At 38.7% G+C, this 17,988-nt stretch overlaps 1 protein-coding gene across 1 annotated transcript in view; it reads right to left on the bottom strand.

Moving 5' to 3' along the window:
• Window positions 1-1,225: 1,225 nt before the first annotated feature.
• The window catches only part of dnaaf9 (dynein axonemal assembly factor 9), a 29,245-nt gene continuing 12,482 nt past the window's right edge, over window positions 1,226-17,988 (bottom strand). The window contains exons 9-37 of the mRNA XM_083540214.1: window positions 17,369-17,424; window positions 17,129-17,264; window positions 16,949-17,030; window positions 16,829-16,868; window positions 16,661-16,745; window positions 16,398-16,474; window positions 16,036-16,080; window positions 15,891-15,936; window positions 15,687-15,798; window positions 14,847-14,917; window positions 14,653-14,703; window positions 14,438-14,528; window positions 14,251-14,354; window positions 10,225-10,371; window positions 10,042-10,127; window positions 9,837-9,938; window positions 9,634-9,745; window positions 9,405-9,493; window positions 9,188-9,322; window positions 8,280-8,405; window positions 7,971-8,008; window positions 7,713-7,848; window positions 7,505-7,591; window positions 7,288-7,394; window positions 6,960-7,034; window positions 5,453-5,628; window positions 4,972-5,037; window positions 4,795-4,888; window positions 1,226-4,697 (exon numbers count right to left, since the gene is read on the bottom strand). Of these exons, the coding sequence (XP_083396340.1) occupies window positions 4,594-4,697; window positions 4,795-4,888; window positions 4,972-5,037; window positions 5,453-5,628; window positions 6,960-7,034; window positions 7,288-7,394; window positions 7,505-7,591; window positions 7,713-7,848; window positions 7,971-8,008; window positions 8,280-8,405; window positions 9,188-9,322; window positions 9,405-9,493; window positions 9,634-9,745; window positions 9,837-9,938; window positions 10,042-10,127; window positions 10,225-10,371; window positions 14,251-14,354; window positions 14,438-14,528; window positions 14,653-14,703; window positions 14,847-14,917; window positions 15,687-15,798; window positions 15,891-15,936; window positions 16,036-16,080; window positions 16,398-16,474; window positions 16,661-16,745; window positions 16,829-16,868; window positions 16,949-17,030; window positions 17,129-17,264; window positions 17,369-17,424 (2,676 nt within the window). The 3' untranslated portion in view covers window positions 1,226-4,593. The remainder of the gene's footprint in view (window positions 4,698-4,794; window positions 4,889-4,971; window positions 5,038-5,452; window positions 5,629-6,959; window positions 7,035-7,287; window positions 7,395-7,504; window positions 7,592-7,712; window positions 7,849-7,970; window positions 8,009-8,279; window positions 8,406-9,187; window positions 9,323-9,404; window positions 9,494-9,633; window positions 9,746-9,836; window positions 9,939-10,041; window positions 10,128-10,224; window positions 10,372-14,250; window positions 14,355-14,437; window positions 14,529-14,652; window positions 14,704-14,846; window positions 14,918-15,686; window positions 15,799-15,890; window positions 15,937-16,035; window positions 16,081-16,397; window positions 16,475-16,660; window positions 16,746-16,828; window positions 16,869-16,948; window positions 17,031-17,128; window positions 17,265-17,368; window positions 17,425-17,988) is intronic.

Here is a 17,988-nt window from a genome sequence, read left to right as displayed (position 1 = left end):
TTAATTGGTTTGCTTCGAACTGGATGTATCTATGAAATGGTAAAAAAAACGTCAAGCATTTCTTAAATACAGTGACACAAGCATTTTAAATGTCTGTCTTTGTTTTTTTCAATATATTGTTCTTGTCTCTCACAGTGTATTAATAATGCTTGCAATGGACGATGGACCTTTGTTCAGAGGGTGTGGTACAGCTATAAAGGGCATTTGAGACACAGGAGTGTGTTTTGATTTTATTTTTTTTGCAGCAACATCAATCAAGGCCAGAATACATGGCTCACTGCTGGATGAACAGGATTTTAATGTTTACAAGTAAAAAGTGCTACAAATATGCTAGAATATAGATATCTATATATCTATATATAAAAGAACACAATATACTGAAGTGAACATCCTACGCTTGTCCTGGTAGACTGCACTTTCCTGCTTTAATTTTGTTACTAAACATATGCTCGTACTGAGCAAGGAAAAAACAAACGGCAAATGAGCAGCACAAGATATGGAATCAACCCAAATCGAGGGAAATGAGAAAGATATTAGATACGACGCCAACTTTCTCCAAATTGGAGTCGTATCTAATATCAGACTGGCCCTGAGTGCTACAGGAGCCAGGGGGGACACCCTTGTTTACATGCTGCAGTCATAACAAATAGGAGCAAAGAATGCACTTGGACTGCAGATCCACTCCAAACAAGAAGTAAAACAATGCCTGCTATGTGTGTGTTTGTGTGGGTATAGCCTCAAGGGAGAAGGTCAAGTACTGCTGCTGTAAGGTGCCAGTAATACTGTGTGTTGTATGTGTGTGTGAGGAGATGGTGTAGCAAAGTCGTGGGGATTCTTGGCATGTGTGTATGGACACTTTCAAGTGGGTATCAAGTCTGCTTGTCTTTGCATAAAAACAGCTGCTTGGTATGTGGCCATGATTGGATAGAGACCAAAGCTGAGGGCCAGGAAAAAGGATACGTTAAATCAGATAAAACTATAGTCTTTTCTTATAGCTTAGTGAGTGAAAAAGAGAGAGTGCGAGATAGAGAATTAAACAGTCATGGTAATGACAGGCTCTGAAGGTTTGTGTTGATGCAGGACAAGATGTTATCACCGAGCGAAAATTCACTACTGAGTGTATAAACATTAACACCCACCCGCGCCAACAAATGTGACTCACTAATGATGAGACCATCCAGAAAATGCAGAGAAACCCACAATCAGCAAAATGAAAACACAATAATAGGGTTATAAATAGTTTTAATGGTTTATTTAATCTCATAAATACAACACATAGATTATAAAAAAGCATAAGTCTCAGGAAAAAAACAGGAGTTTCAGTAGTTTTGTGCAAATACACCCCAATAATTTGAACTTTCATACATTTTAATGTAGACATTTTGGCACTTTTGAAGTTCAACCCTTTTGACCACAAACAACAATATGAACTCCAAACATTGGGTATTGTGAGGTAAAGTCTTACAAATGCATCACTTCAATTCCTTTATCTTCTCTTTAGAACTGAACAGGTTCCGAAATAGCAAAAATCAATACAAAGTCCGGACGGAATGGAAATCTTTGTGCAGGCAGAGTGACATACTGACTTTGCCTGAAGCTCTTGAATTTAGGCTACTTCTCAACCAAACATTGTGAACAGCAAAATACATTTATTAGCCCTTATTTATTTCCCCCTAATAATCTCCCTTTCACCAACTGTAACCTGATTAGCATAATAATCAAAATCAATTCTGATTTCAACTGTCATGTGGGAGTTCTTAAATAGAGCTCAGATCAACCCTGCTAATTTTAGTAATTAACAGATTTCCAAAAGTGGTAAAAGTGCGATGTTTTGGTCAGGAACAAGCCCTTAGCTCCTAGAACAAGTTTAAGATATTGCTGAATAATATTATTGTTCCAATGGAAGCCAAAGACAATATGATATCATTTTTTTTTATAAAATTGGTCCAGTTTAGGGACCTTTTGGAACACTGATGTGAGCCAACAGCTTACAAAAAGTATTTCTTTGACACCAAACTCTGTTTTTGTCCTCTAACCTTAGCTCCACAGGTAAAGTGGTCAGGGAAGACCTAGCAGGCAATTATAGGGAACACCTGGAGGGCCTCACTGGGGTTTGTGTCCGAACGCATAAGAAAGACTGACCCCATTGCCAAAATTGCATTCATTCAAACTAACTGTTAAATTAGATGCCTTTAAAAGAACACCCAATCCATTTAATCCAGGCTCAGGCTTTGCCCTGACACTAATGTCATTGTTTAAATTGTTTAAATTGTTTTGCTTTGCTGCCCTCCAGTGCCCTCTTGCCAGCCAGCGTACAACCCTACACAAATAAGACAAACGCTCTGCTTATCCTTTCACCAATACTGGTGCTCAACTTGGCTTGGCAACGTAACTGGTCCTCGTGGCCAAGGCACTTCAGTCAGCCTAATAGGAAGCCTCTGAAATAGGTAAGAGGAGTGAAACATACTCCTAATCACATTTTATTTTTTTTGCATTTTAAATTCACAGCTTTATAAAAATATATATATTTTTTCTCTCTTGGTAATTCAATTCTCCTTAGGTATGTAAAATATTTGTATTATTCTTCTTCTTTGTAGTACCAGTTTGGTGAAAGGCATTTGTGTTATAAATATAAATGTACCTCGGTAAGACGCATTAACACACGCAGATAGTATGTGCTAAAAATGACCGCTTCTCTGAACTACAGATTACAGCAGCGCTCTGAAGCCTCATAGCTGCAGGACAGCTGCTTTGTGTGTCTGAGATACAAACAGAAATTGTTTAACTCGCAGAGCATCTGCTCAGCGAGAAAAGCTCTGTCAGCCAACATGGTGTGAGCTGGTTTGACTTCACCTTTTACTGCACAGTGGACACACAACCATTATAATGATCTCTTCTTACAGAGTTTGTGCTGAGACAAGTGCGCTATCTTGAAGCGGACCGGGTTTGATCGCTAAGAAGGTACGAAGTGGTGAGTCTCCATGGTGATAGTGGCGAGTGTGCCATACTGTAAATCTCCATAGCAACAGCGACAGTAACACACCTCTCGAGCATATCAATGACCACAGCTACTGTTATATACTCTTTACACTGGGTATAGTGAGAGATATGAGTGCTAACATTTATATAGAATTCCACTATTGTACCTTTGCAGCACAGAGAGGAGAAGCAGTGTCTAAATTTGTTCAGAAGTGCATTCCCATCCCCCTTTCACAGCAAACTTTTTTCCCCCCTATAATATTCCTCTAGAAGTGCTATACTTTTGGTTTTTTTTCAATACTCGTCTTATAGATGCCAGGTCAAATATCAGAATGCACGTTTTGAGAATGCCACTGCTTCTCCCCTGTGGTGCATATTTAGTTTGAGCAAACATGCATAGACGAGCGAGACCCCAGGTGAAGAGCTAAATCTGCCTGCAAACAACATGACACATTAGATTTACCTCTGCAGGCTCTAATAAACACGCATTAACCACAGTTTAGTCAACGAAAGTTAATAAATGACTCTCCTCAACCCCTGCGCACATTAATTGTAAAATAGGTGCTACAAGAACGCCGAACGCCTTCAAATTGAGACAAGGTTAGACCTTGTTGCTACACACCACAAATGAATTCTACAGCCCAACCTCCCATTCAGCTTAAAACTCTATTTTCCCACCAAACTCTAAAGGACCAATGCCCCTTCCCTCACCATCTTGCCAATAGCACATATCCACCCCAACCCTCCTCTGGTGGAATTTTCTAGTTTGGCCACTTCTGTCTGATGCTGCTGTTTGTCTGATCTGTGCCATAGATGAGAGATGATCACCACAGCTCCACAGCTGGAGTCTACAGACTTATGGAACATCACATCTGTCTCCCCATCTGCACTCCCCTGGATGCAGGCTTCTGAGGCATCTCTTGCTATTGCAAGTTTGCACCTGCTGACAAACTCTATTAGCATTTAGCTGATGATTCGAGCACTTTTTGTGTAAATTGCACTGTAATTAGAGTGTCACGAGGACTAACCAAGGAATTCCAGACTAGCGTGTTCACAATATTTACATTCTGATAACATTTCTTTCTACAAGTTCAGTATCTAAATATGTTACGCTAATATTATGACCAGGTAATACTAAACCTTTACGCAAAAGTTTTATAGGTGGGAACAAATTAATACATTAGAGTGCAGATGCTTGATTTAAGGGTATAAGAGCACCAAGATCATCTCAAATTATTATGATCTTAGTAATATTATGCCACCATTTTGAATGCAGCATTTTTTACATTTTAATATACACATTAAATCATGCCACTTCCTAACATACACATTTTTCTTCCCATTATATGCTCAATGTGCTATTTACACAAGGAATGGTTCTCAGGAAATAATACAGACTGCTAGTGAGCTGGGTAAAGATCTCTCATCATCTACACAGCACTGGTTCTTCCCTAAATTTATGGTGCAGATTTACGAAGTGGCCAACCCCTCCCTCCTTTGTGTCTTAGTTATCCCTCTATCATCGTGTGGACAGTATAGTAAACAGCTGATTCGAGACATCATTAATCCTGAAGCGAATCCCCGTCCTGTGCTGAAGAGGACAGAAGAAGAACTCTAGTCAAAAAGATCCCTGGGTGCATAGAGATCAACCTCACTGTTAAAGCGCTCAATCTCCTTATTGGCCTCTTGCAGATATTCCTCTACAAACTGGTCCATTACTGAATACACGGATTTAAGGAAGCTCAACGCACACAGAGACAAAACAGAATGGATGCGACAACAAAGAAAAGGTTTTACAGTGTCATTAAAGGATACACGGATGGAAGTTCTGCTTCTCTCCAAAGAAACTGACAAACTGATGGCCATTATAGAAGTAACCTAACGGAAGTGGTTCCAGGTGCTTCTTCATCTATGAACAGATCAATCAATATATGTTCTTTTTAACATAGCATGTCTCTACTGTATCAAATTTGTGCTGAATATGTTACTTACATGGATATTTTTGATCTCCTGTGGTGTAAGAGTGCTTCTTGTCTTCATCGATTTCTTTGGTGATTTCTACAAGACAATACGAGTGTGAGCTGGCAAATCCAGAAAATCTAATTGAAAATACACTGGCTGTTATTGTTATTGTGGCTCTGTAAATCATGGAAGACTATTATCATTCTGCTTACAAAGACATGTCACCAGCAAGAAGTGCTTGACAGTTCATTATGAAAACACCTAATACTTTATTCTGTACTATTTTTATAGATATATTTTCCTGGCTGATTCTAGATTTTTAGCCTTTTAACTGGCGGTGTTGCCAGTGTTAACACTGATAAGACATAAAACAATGGTTCTGCTTCCTAATTATTTCTGAAATCAGGAGGAGAAACAATAAAAGAGCTGATATATTTTGAATTTTTTATATTTTGCTGACATTTGGTTCTCAAATAAATGTAGTCTAGTACAAAGCCAAAAGTAAGAGTACCTGTTTAGCACACTGTCTGAGCCAGTCCTTGAGGCCGTTCTGGGTGAGTCCTACCCCGTGGATCAGCAAGTAACAATTTTGGGTGATTTTGGAGCTACTGGAGGAGACCTGATCAAGGGTCACAGTCACACTCCCACTGATGGAGCTACAGCTCACCTCCCACAACCTGTCACTGTCTGTTTGCAAGCATTTGTGTGGTCAACACAAGTACACACACACACACAAACACACACACACACACACACACACACACACACACACACACACACACACACACACACACAATTACAATTACCAAATGTGCAGCCAGAGTGTGATTGAAAAATAATAAAACATCAATACCCAAAAGCAAGCTAGAAAATATAAAAAAGCTAAGTTTATTGAACTTTATTGACCTTAACCATAGATGAAAAGGTTGTAAGAAACAACCAGACACAGTCTACTCTCCATCTGCTGTCTATGCAGCAACAGGTTTGTTGGTAAAATAAATCCTGTTTGTGCTGCACTTGGTGCCAAGACCGTTACTATGTAGTGATGTCTGTCACGTGCATCTACTTCAGATTATTATGCAATGGCAATTGCACCTGATTGGACCTGTTGTTGCATCTGCTTGGACCTGTGTTGATTTTTTCCACTCTCCCTGCCCTTGTTCACTTTAATAACTGTAACTGTCCCCTTGATGGAACTCTGATGTTGTATTGTTGACTATGCATTTGTATGCATTATGCAGTGACATGCTTCGCAAAAACTACAATCAAATGTCTAGTACGGCATGCTTACAATCACTCATCCCACTTCTAATTCACTACTCACCACAATATTCTTAACAGTTTTATACACACAGGCAGAAATGTAAGGATCAAACGACCAAAAAAAAAAAAAAGAACGCATTATAACGCAAATTAAACTATTATGTGTTTGGCAAACACACTAAATTAAAAGTGACACCGAAGAGCACCAGAGAACAATTTAGAACAAAACACAGATGATTCATGGTGAAAACAAAGGCACCTTATGACATCTTGCTAAGTGAGTAAAAAATGCACTATACTACCCAAGGTGCTTTTTATGGTGTAAAAACAAACTATTAAATCTACTTGTACCAAACCATTCAAAACAGCCATTCAATCCTCTGCATTCTGCTCACTCTCTCCATGCAAATATGCAACTGAAAAGGTGTAAGAATGAATAGACCCTTGCGAATAAACAACGAAAAAAGGAAGTAAAAAACAGAGATGAGTGGAGCAGGCCACACTACTTTGAGGATTTGAGGCAGAAGTCCTACCGTCCAGAAGGAGCCCAGAGGGCCCCTGTCTACCACTTCCCAAAGGCAAGTCAAACATTAATTACAAACACGCACATACACACTCAAACAGAGAAAGCCACAGCATCCTGGTGTCGATTAAAGTGAAGAAATAGGCAACAATTTGCATTAAGAATATTATTTATTTGAGTTGAACTAGGAAATTTGATTCAGTGCAGAAACCGTAGAGAACGAACACCCTACCAGAGAAGAGCACTTTCCCAATGATGTGATAGATGTTTCCTGTGAAAGGGCTTCCTCTGAGGGATGACTTTAATCCTGAAATACAGATATGTGTGTGGGAGAGAGAGAGTGAGTTACACCACAATGCAGTGTCAGCTTTCATCGCTAGACACGCTATCACAGCACAGCGTACACATTGCTAGCACCTTCAGCTTACATCATTTCCATTGTCTGTCACCAACCTGGATTAAAAAAAGAGATTATTTTGCAAACACAAGCACACACACACACACACACACACACACACACACAAACAAGCACGCACGCACGCACACACGCCCACCCTTACCTTTGCAGCAATGCAGAAATGAGGCTCGTTCTAGAGGACGGTTGAACTGTACACAGTGTTGGGACATTGATAAAGATCCACAACCAGATACAAACCTTCCCTCCCACCTGCAGCACAACAAAACAGAAGACAGTGTTTACATGCTTCATGAATTCCCATGGCAAAACACACACACACACATACGTTAAAAATGAGGAAAAGGAAGAAAAAGGTTCACCAGCCAGGGTAGAGCAGATATCGAGCTCTGATCATCTGAGACTGATCAAAACTGCTGTCACTCAGAATCAGCCGCATATCTTCAGCTCTGCAATGCCAATATTATAAACGTTAAAAACAAAAGTGCAAATCTTTAGAGCACCCTCTCTTACTAATGCTATTTGAATGTCCAAGATATAACACGAAGATTGACGCTTGTGCTTGCTAACCTGGTCACAGCTCCTCTCTCGGCCAAGATAAATGCTGCGTTGGGATTCGCTGAACGAATGAGCTGCTGCATGTATTTCAACAGAGTGTGTTTCTGGTCAGCAGTCAAACCCGTAAACACCACATTACTCACCACACCTGCAATAAACACACAAAACAGATGTTATTACACCAAACAAATAAGGTCACGCGTATAATGTACATGTACACACAAACACACACATGCTTAGGTAAACAGAAAACGTTCCCATGGGGCTTACCATGACTGCACTGCTCCAGGAGCTTAGGGAAGAGAAGCCTGGGGAAATAAAGCAGTCTAGATTGAGCTTTGAGAAGTAAAAAAAAAAAAAAACCTCTTCAATATTGTATGGACTCTTTAAGGAGTCGACAGCAGTAAATTATGCTTCAATAACATTGTTCTGTATTGAGCTACAGCACTAGGGGGGAAGGGTGTGAAGGATGTTCATGTTTTGCTCAACCTTTGTGTGGTGTGTATGGAGTGTGAGGGCTTGTATTTCTGCAGATAAAACTAATGACAGGAAACCTTTGGGAAAAAAAAGGTAAAAGACCTGTGTTCCATGAAGGATGTTAGTGGGTTGACACAGGCTGTGACAGCACCCACACACACTCTGTTTTGAACCGCTGGGTCTGGATGACATATGACAGCTTGAACCACATCCAATACATCTGTGTACCTTTAACACACATTTATAAACACATAAATACACTAATAACATCTTAGCAAAGCGAGGCCATATGGCGCTTTTTTCGTGTACGTAGAAACTGTATTTCTGTTAGACGCAAAGTACATTACAATACAACACCACAATACATTAACACAGCAAAGAAGCAAAACGTGTCGTTTGCAAGCCGCTGGCTGGTTTGTTAGTGTGTTTCTAAAAAAGAAACAGGTTTAGCTGCCAGGAATAAAGTGCACGCAGAGTTGTGGGCTAAATCTGTACTCTTTTTAGTTATATGCAAGGCAACCTGGAGAAAACTCGCCATATGGTGCCAGTGACACTTTATTGCTAATTAATTTAACACAGTCTGGCTTTCCAGTATTTATATATAACAAAAATGTCAAATAGATAACAAACCAGATGTATCATTAAACACTGATTTGGGTTTGGTAAACAGCTTAATAGGATTTTACCGATACTAATAGTTAGGTTGGATCGTACTTGCTGATGACCCTAAACACCCCCCCCCCACACACACACACACATACATATATATACACACACACACACACACACTCCAAATAAATGTAAAATGTTTCACTTCAAATAAACCGCACATGGTTTGCTCTTGTACTGTATAACACAACCCGGAAAAACTATCGTTAAGAATATTTGCCAGCAATCAAATATCTGTACAGATTACTCTACAAAACTGTTGAATCTGTCAACCTCTAGTAAGCACCTTAACAGTTATAGGTTTTAATGGGAGTGTGTGCATCTGTCTGTAAATGTCTTACCCTGGAGTTAGTAGTAGCACTCTTTGTGCATTTAAACATGTCTCACTTGTTTTGGCCACAAGGCTACTCAGGTACCTCTGGAGATGTGGCACACATAGATCTTTTGAGCCCAAGTCAGGACGGTATACCTCCCACCTATTAACAGTTAGTATAAAAGATTTACAAATAATTGGGCCAATTTACTGTACTGCAGGTTTAAATAAATGTTTGCACTTACCTTCCACATTCCTGATTCACATCCACCAAAAAATCGCACAAACTTTCTTTATAGCTCCCTGGTAAGCCTGTAATGATTGAAAGGACCATCTAGAGGCAAACACACATACACAGTTATCTTTCATTACACAGTGTTATCAAACGCATTAAAAATAATAATAATAATAATTTAAGTGCATGTCCTTGTTAAATACTCAATCAGTGATTAGTGCTCAATTTAATCAACCAACCTTTGTCTCTGACTCTGAATTAGGGTGTGTGTTTGGGAATAGTGCTTCTAGGTGTTCACTGTATACAGACTCCTCACACATGCTATTACTGATAGCAAAGTGCTTCAGAAACCTAAGGATCAAAATGCATCACGGAAATAATAACAAATCCATCCATGAAGCACTATAAGTTGTAACTGATTAGAAAATAAATATGCTGCTACCTGTCTATATCCGGCACATCTGGATAAGCAGTTTTCAGAGTTACTCTGGTATTTTCTGCAAATGAACCTTGTACCTTATGGAACTTCAGCAATCTTGAGTACCTGCCGGGTCAGGGGAATGACATACATACCAAAAGCTGTGTTAAACTTTAAGTTAAAAAACATGCTGATATACTGATTTACTATAGTATATTGACTAACTCACATGCTTGAGCAGTCAAGACCCAGCTGTTCTTGAGCAACAAGCTGCACATGGATCTTAGATTCAGGCTTATTCCAAACCTGCAGGACCTAAGCAACAATCAAAACTGATTTATAAGCAAAATACAAGTGCTTTTATGGTTGAGCAAAAAAAAAGAATAAAAAAATCTGCAAAGAGGGATGTTACCTGTGAGTAAAAGTCTTTGTAACCCTTGGTTTTGGGCATCAGAGCGATGGCCAGACAACAGTCTGAGCTGTGTAGAGGAAATGGAAGATGTGGAAGAAGAGAGGTCTCGTACTCAATAAACAGGATGGTAACAGCAGAGAAAGAATCCTGCAAAACATTTACACAGAGTTTTTAGTTCCATACAGGATTCCTACATTTTTTCATTCCATTCTTTTTCAGACTCAAGTATGCTGATTTCCCTAAAGATTTTGAAACCATATTTAACATCTGAAATAATTATTTTAATTTCCAGCTAAACCGTGCGTTACATTAGAGCCTATGATGTATGTCAGACTCAGAATCTCTGATGTTTTTCAATGTGTTTAGTCGCATGGTTGTACTGTCATGGCAACTGCTGTCTCACGATGTAACATCCAATCACAGATGTGCAGGTTCAGTCTAGCGCCGATCTTTTGGCAGTGCTGAGAGTCTGCTCCTAACTCCACAAAAAACATCATGGCCATGTCCACACTAATAAGTTTTAGTTTGAAAACATATTTGTTTTACTCCTTTTGGCCTTCCGTTCACACCGAGACGGCATTTTTCGATGTTTACAGTTTGAAAACGCCCTCCAAAATGGATAAATGTGAAAACGTTTTCATGTCGCAGTGTGTTAGTCATTGGCACAAAATTCTAAAGAGCCGGGCAGTAAAGCATCTTAAGGTTGAAGCATCTTATATTTTGCTCATGTGCAGGACAAGGATGTAAGCATTTTGAGACATTTAAGCATGGATGAGCAACCTTTGTGAAACGAATGAAAAATAAAGTGTGGACGCGGCGCTTTTGTCTGGCCGAAAAAGCTGTTTTCGAATGTATCCGGATTAACCTTTGGTTTATAAAAAAAAACTATTTTTACAAATTCGTAATTTTAGAAAAACAAACAGGGCAACAGTATGGAAACACAAATACTGTTCAGTGATTTATTTCATGCAAATCCAGACCTGAAAATCACTCAAATCAAATTCCATACTTGTTCATACTTTTGCAAAATGTGTTATATACCCAGTAAAAATCAGTACTTAGCTGGAACATGCTGGTAGTTTGCCATGTTCTTTTTAAAACATAATTTATACTGAACAAACAATGAAACAGCCAGAAGAGGTGAGATTGCTAGCAGTTTTTAGTTACAGGATATCAGAAGTAATCTGCAATGTTTTATATGCAGACATCTATCTATCTATCTATCTATCTATCTATCTATCTATCTATCTATCTATCTATCTATCTATCTATCTATCTATCTATCTATCTATCTATCCATCCATCCATCCATCCATCCATCCATCCATCCATCCATCCATCCATCCATCCATCCAACCATCCATCCATCCATCCATCCATCCATCCATCCATCCATCCACCCACCCACCCACCATTAGTGGTGTAACAGTACACGTATTGTGCTGAAATGTTTCCTTAGGAAACTCATATTGTAACTATGTTCCTATGCACATAAAAAAGGATTGCATTTGGTACATGTGTACGGAACCAAACGCCCTGTACCAAATGCAATCCTTTTTTACGTGCATAGGAACAAAGTTACAATATGAGTTTCCTAAGGAACGTATAAAGTGGCAGACCGTAAGTTTGTTTAGTTTCCGCCTTGCACTTTGTGTGCATTGAGCATTTTTTACAAACTCCTTTACACTTTAAATCATACACAACAATGCTAAAGGTATAAAGAAGAAACTAGACTTAGTGTAGAGTTACTGTGGCTACTTACGCCTTATTGGAAATCTGATTTGTTTGGCACATACATGAAGACGCTAAAGAATCAACCAACGCTAGCGATAGCCACCAACTAGGTAGTGGCTACTGGCCAACGGGGGCTATGGAATCAAAATTCAAAAAATGTTTATTTGGCACAAGCATAGATGTCTCTGTCTTACTCCTACTGACTTTCATTCCCCTTCTCTTCAGTGCATACCTCCACCCCTCCAGGCTCTTCTCTACCTGCTTCCTACTCTCACCACAAATAACAATAACATCCGCAAACATCATAGTCCATGGAGACTCCTGTCTGACTTTGTCCGTCAACCTGTCCATCACCACTGCAAACAGGAAAAGGCTCAGAGCCGATCCTTGCTGCAGTCCAACCTTCACCTTAAACCAGTCTGTTGTTCCTGCTGCGGACTTCAGTGTAGACACACTGTCCTCATACATGTCCTGCACCACCCTCACATACTTCTCTGACACACCTGACTTCCTCATACAATACCACAACCCCTCTCTCTGCACCCTGTCGTACACTTTCTCTAAATCCACAAACACACAATGCAACTCCTTCTGACCTTCTCTATACTTCTCCATCAACATTCTCAAAGCAAATAATGCGACTGTGGTGCCCTTCCTTGTCATGAAACCATACTGTTGCTCACAGATGGTCACCTCTTCTCTCAGTCTGGCTTCCACTACTCTTTCCAATAACTTCATGGTGTGACTGAACAACTTTATTCTCCTGTAGTTACTGCAGGTCTGCTCATCTTCCTTATTCCTAAAAACCGGCACCAGCACACTCCTTCTCCATTCCTCAGGCATTCCCTCACCTTCCAAAATCTTGCTAAACAATCTAGACAAAAACTCCACTGCCATCTCTCCTAAACATCTCCATGCTTCTACTGGTACGTCATCTGTTAATCGCTGCTTTCACTGCCTCCTTACTAATCCTATCCACTTCCCGCTTCTTCATCTCCACGTCATCAAACCTTTTCTTTTTCTCACTAGTCAACACATTTTCATCTCCATACTTTATTGTTCTAACTTCCCAGCTCGGTCCCTCTGCCTGGCCAATCGGTATAAATCCTTTTCTCCTTCCTTAGTGTCCAACTTCTCATACAGCTCCTCATATGCCTTTTTCATGGCTTTCAGCACATCCCTCTTCACCTGCTGCCACATCTCCTTGTACTCCTGCCTACTTTTCTAATCACTCTGTCGATCCCACTTCTGTTTTGCCAACCTCTTTCTCCTTACGCTTTCCTGCACTTCCTCATTCCACCACCACGTCTCTTTGTCTTCCTTTCTATTTCAAGATGTCACACCAAGTACCTTTCCAGCTATCTCCCTTATCACTCCTGCAGTAGTTGCCCAATCATCCAGCACCTCTTCACAACCAACAAGCCCCTGTCTGACCCCTTCCCTGAATCTCACACTACAGTCTTCCTCCTTCAGTTTCCACCATCTTATTCTTCTTTCAGTCTTTACTCTCCTTCTCTTCTTCTTCAGCTCCAAAACCATCCTACAGACCACCATCCGATGCTGTCTAGCTACACTGTCCCCTGCCAACACCTTACAGTCTCCAATCTCTTTCAGGTTGCATCTCCTGCATAGAACATAGTCCCCCTATGTGCACCTTCTTTCGCTCTTATACGTCACTCTATGATCCTCCTTCTTCTTAACAAAAGTTTAACATTTGTAAACTAGGGATTTAACAAATGTAAACTATTTAATTATTATTTTTCAGTTTATTTATTTTATTTATTCAATTTAATTTGTGACAATTTAATTGATTACGCAATTTAATCAATATAATAAAAAGTGCATTACATTATTTTGATACATTCATAAAATATTATAGAATATTAGTTTATATATTATTCAACCAATATATATATATATATATATATATATATATATATATATATATATATATATATATATATATATATATATATATATAATTATTTTTTACATTTAAACTGTTCAAGTGTTGTTCACAAACATTAATATTAATTAACTGCGTTAGTAAAAAAACTACAAACATCTATCTATCAATCAATCAATCAATCAATCAATCAATCAATCAATCTATCTATCTATCTATCTATCTATCTATCAATCAATCAATCAATCAATCAATCAATCTATCTATCTATCTATCTATCTATCTATCTATCTATCTATCTATCTATCTATCTATCTATCTATCTATCTATCTATCTATCTTTCTTTCTTTCTTTCTTTCTTTCTTTCTTTAAAATAGATACTGACCCCATCATAAACTTTGATGTTTTTGATATGGTTCTTTGACAAAGTGATAATGCCATAATGTGGATGGACAATCAATAAACCCTCTGAGAAAAACACCAGCTTTCCTAAAAGACAAAAGTGAAAAAACATTAATATGTAGGAACATCACTACACACACACTCTACACAGGTGATACAATGACTTGTACCTTCTTCAGGTGTAGAAAGCAAACTGTTTGAGAACACCTGTGCTGAGTGTTTGGATGTTAGAGGAACCCCTAAACATGTCCCATTCTCCTCCTGTACTCACACACATACCGTGGAAGAGAACACAACAAAATCACAGAACACAGTTTAAGCAAACTAAGTGTAATAACACTGTACTAAGTGTAATATACTGTACATGTATTGACATGCATTTCACCTTTAATAAATGGAGAGCTTGCTCATACAATCTCACATCAGTATCATCCACCTGTATTTGAGAGAAAAAAGGCATACAATCCCTCACGCAATTCTTTCATTCAATTTAATAAGGGCTTTACAGTGAATACAGGCTTTATCAGTGAAATACAAAAAACGAAGCAGACACTGTATAGACAGAGAGAATGACTGTACCATCCAGGAGATATAGCGAGGCACTGAAGATGTAAGCAGAGTGAATAAGCTGTTTGAAGCAAGGGCTCCATCTACAGGAAAAGACACGCATTACATATTAATGTCTTGCCAGCTACAGTTGCGTTATTTTACACTAAACTGACTTAAGACCAAGAAAGCACATGCACATTAACATTTTGCTTTGTTTGAGCTTTGTGCTGGAGCATATAAACACTATTATCTGTTAAAATTGGGGCTGTCATTAGTGAAATGGTTGTCATTTTAACTACACTTAATATTTAAACTTATTTGGTTGACCAGATTAGATCCTTCAGAAGGAGGTTCCGGTGAATGAGCCATACCTCTGACACTTCTAATTTAACTAAATCATAACAAAAATATATAGTTTTTACTGAGACAACCCTGCTCAGCAAGTAACTATTATTTATTCTCAAGTAAACATAGTTGCCTTTTTTTTCTTGTGTCTTGTGGCATCTAGACTCTTTATGTGTCAAGTGATTCCATAGATATATGTTGGGTTCACTCCCAAATTTAGCTAAATGGTATAGACGGTCACTGATGGCTGTGGAATCAACACAGTAATATATACAGTATATGTTTGTGTGATTAAAACAAACAAAAAATTATAATTAATTAAATAAAAAATTAACTATAGAATTATAATTTAAATAATTCTATAGTATAAATACAAGCATGCACCATTTCAGTTCAATTAATTAAATCCACTGCATAAATTATTATTATTATTATTTTTATGTCTTTGTCAGAGGCTCTAAAAAAAAACATCGAAATCATTGGCATAAAATCACTAATCCCCATGCAGTAAACAGAAAATCTTACCCCTCTGCTGAATGTAGATTCCAGACTCCAGGAATGATTCAGAGAACACTACAGATCCCAGGTCCCCTCCTCCCCACTGGAGATCTGGAATATCATGCACTACCATAGACGCCTTTAGGAGGTTTAGAGAACACTATGTTATTCAATACAATATGACAGGAGGGAACAGTTACAGCAGAATGATTGGGCATTTTACAAACTTACAGTTTTGACCAAAAAGCGACTGTGTTCATCACTGAGCGGTATCACTCTAGAATGAGAGGGGGGAAAAGAATGTGTAATGTGATAGAACTGTGGGAAATATTTAGAAATATTTTTGAGCATTATCAGTGTGTATGTGAAAACCTACCTGCCTGCATTGTTAACAGCTTCAATGCTGAATACTGCTTTAGACCTGAATAACCACAGGAATTGCCAGCAAGAGTATTAACAGAAGCTGCTACAAAATCATACGCTAACAAAGCAGCATAAAACACGTGACCAGTTGCATGTTCACTATATGACCAAAAGTATGTGGATACATAACCATTATACCCATATGTGGTTCTTCCCCAAAACCAAGTTGTGTATGGTTGTCTTTGTAAGTTGGTGCAGTACAATTTGCCTTCAATGCAACTAAAGGATCAAGCCCAACCTAGCATGGCAATGATCCTGTACACAAAGTGAAGTGCTAATGCATAGCGTATGTCATAGTGGGACAGAATAAGAGACCTGAGAGCACTCCTGTACTGAAGCATCCCAAAGGTTTCCAAAGCCAGATGAAATGTTTGCTCTGCTACATCCTTTGCCTAGTAAAACAACAGCGCTGTGTCAGAAGCACTCAATGTACACAAAGCTGTAAATCAAAGTCTGCTGCTAGAATTAACAAATAACATTCTGTCTATATATAATCACAAAAAATGTTCCCTTGTGTATATTTTCTCTGATGATCTAATGACATATAAAGATGATGGCCCATGAAATGACAAGTCTACCTTGCTAAAGCTGGAGTTGATGGAGAAGCATTTAATTCCTGCCAGCACTGACTGAACAGCAGCTGTGTAGATCTTTGTAAGCAGCCTGCAAAATCCAGTGTTCCGGTGTTTGTTACTCTAGAAATGGTCTAATTTATAACCAAAAGGCAACATTGTCTGAGTACTTACATGATTTCTGATGACTTCTGCGTGGTGACATTATCATTCCCTGCACAAGCAAGACAAAACTGTGAAAAATATCATGGACCCATAGCATTATGAGAAGCTTTACTAATTACACAAACCTACCCAGGTATGGAACATGAGTACTACCAAAGAAGTATGTTCTTGCACAGGTCAGTGGACCTTTAGGAGCCACACACTGAAGCAGCTGAACACAGAACGAGAGTAAATTGCTTTTTCTCTGGCATGCTTCCTCACAATGCTTAGTTATTATTGTATCATTATGAATGTGTGGTGTTCTCTTACCATGTGTTTTGCAGCACTCCCACAAGGCCCAGTGTTGCGGACCTGGTGGCCCTCAGAGGGGAACGTGAAGCAATAGTTTTCCAGGTCATCTTTGGAAGAATGGCTCCCGAATAGCACATACGGCTGTCGACTTTTACTTAAAAACAGGCAAAAAATAGATATAGTGTTTTCTTTGGTCTGACCCAAAAATATATATTGCAATAAGAAAATACTTAAACAAAGAAGGTCAATATCAAGTACCTTTTATCTGTGATATTGCTTGAAATAAGACCATGGGAGTAATATGTTCTGAATGGCTTTATTGAAGAAAAGAACAAAGTAAGAACGTTAAAATCCATTTAAAATACAAACGTAAAAAAAAAATAAATAAAACAATACAAAAAGGATCCAAATGAATAAAATATTATCCTTCTGGTATTTGATTATTCACTCTAACACACAAGCCTTGCTAGCCTTTCCATTTCATTGTGTTTTAGAATAGGTACGGCTGTGCATGCACCTACATTCCACCGGACATCTTAGTTGTCTAGTTACCCAAGGCATGAGGGTAGATTTGTTTTTTTTGTTAGCTAAGCCTAGTGTATTCAGCTAGTTTGTTTTGCTGTTTATTTGTTAGGCTAGCTTATTTAAATGCTAGCTTATTCACAGCCTGGAGTAGTTCCTTTTGTTCATTTCTTTGCCACTATCCATGTTATCCTGCCCCTGTGAATCTAGTGAATCCCTGTCACCCCTGAAGTGCCGTTTTGTGTCTTTACTGTTGTATTCCATTATTCTGTTCACCAGTCAGATCACACACACACACACACACACACACACACACACACACACACACACACACACACACACACACACACACACAC

Source organism: Silurus aristotelis (assembly GCF_946808225.1).
Source record: "Silurus aristotelis genome assembly, chromosome: 4".
NCBI lineage: Eukaryota > Metazoa > Chordata > Actinopteri > Siluriformes > Siluridae > Silurus > Silurus aristotelis.
The sequence above is the reverse complement of the archived record's forward strand: the minus strand, read 5'-3'. Positions and strand labels throughout refer to the sequence as shown.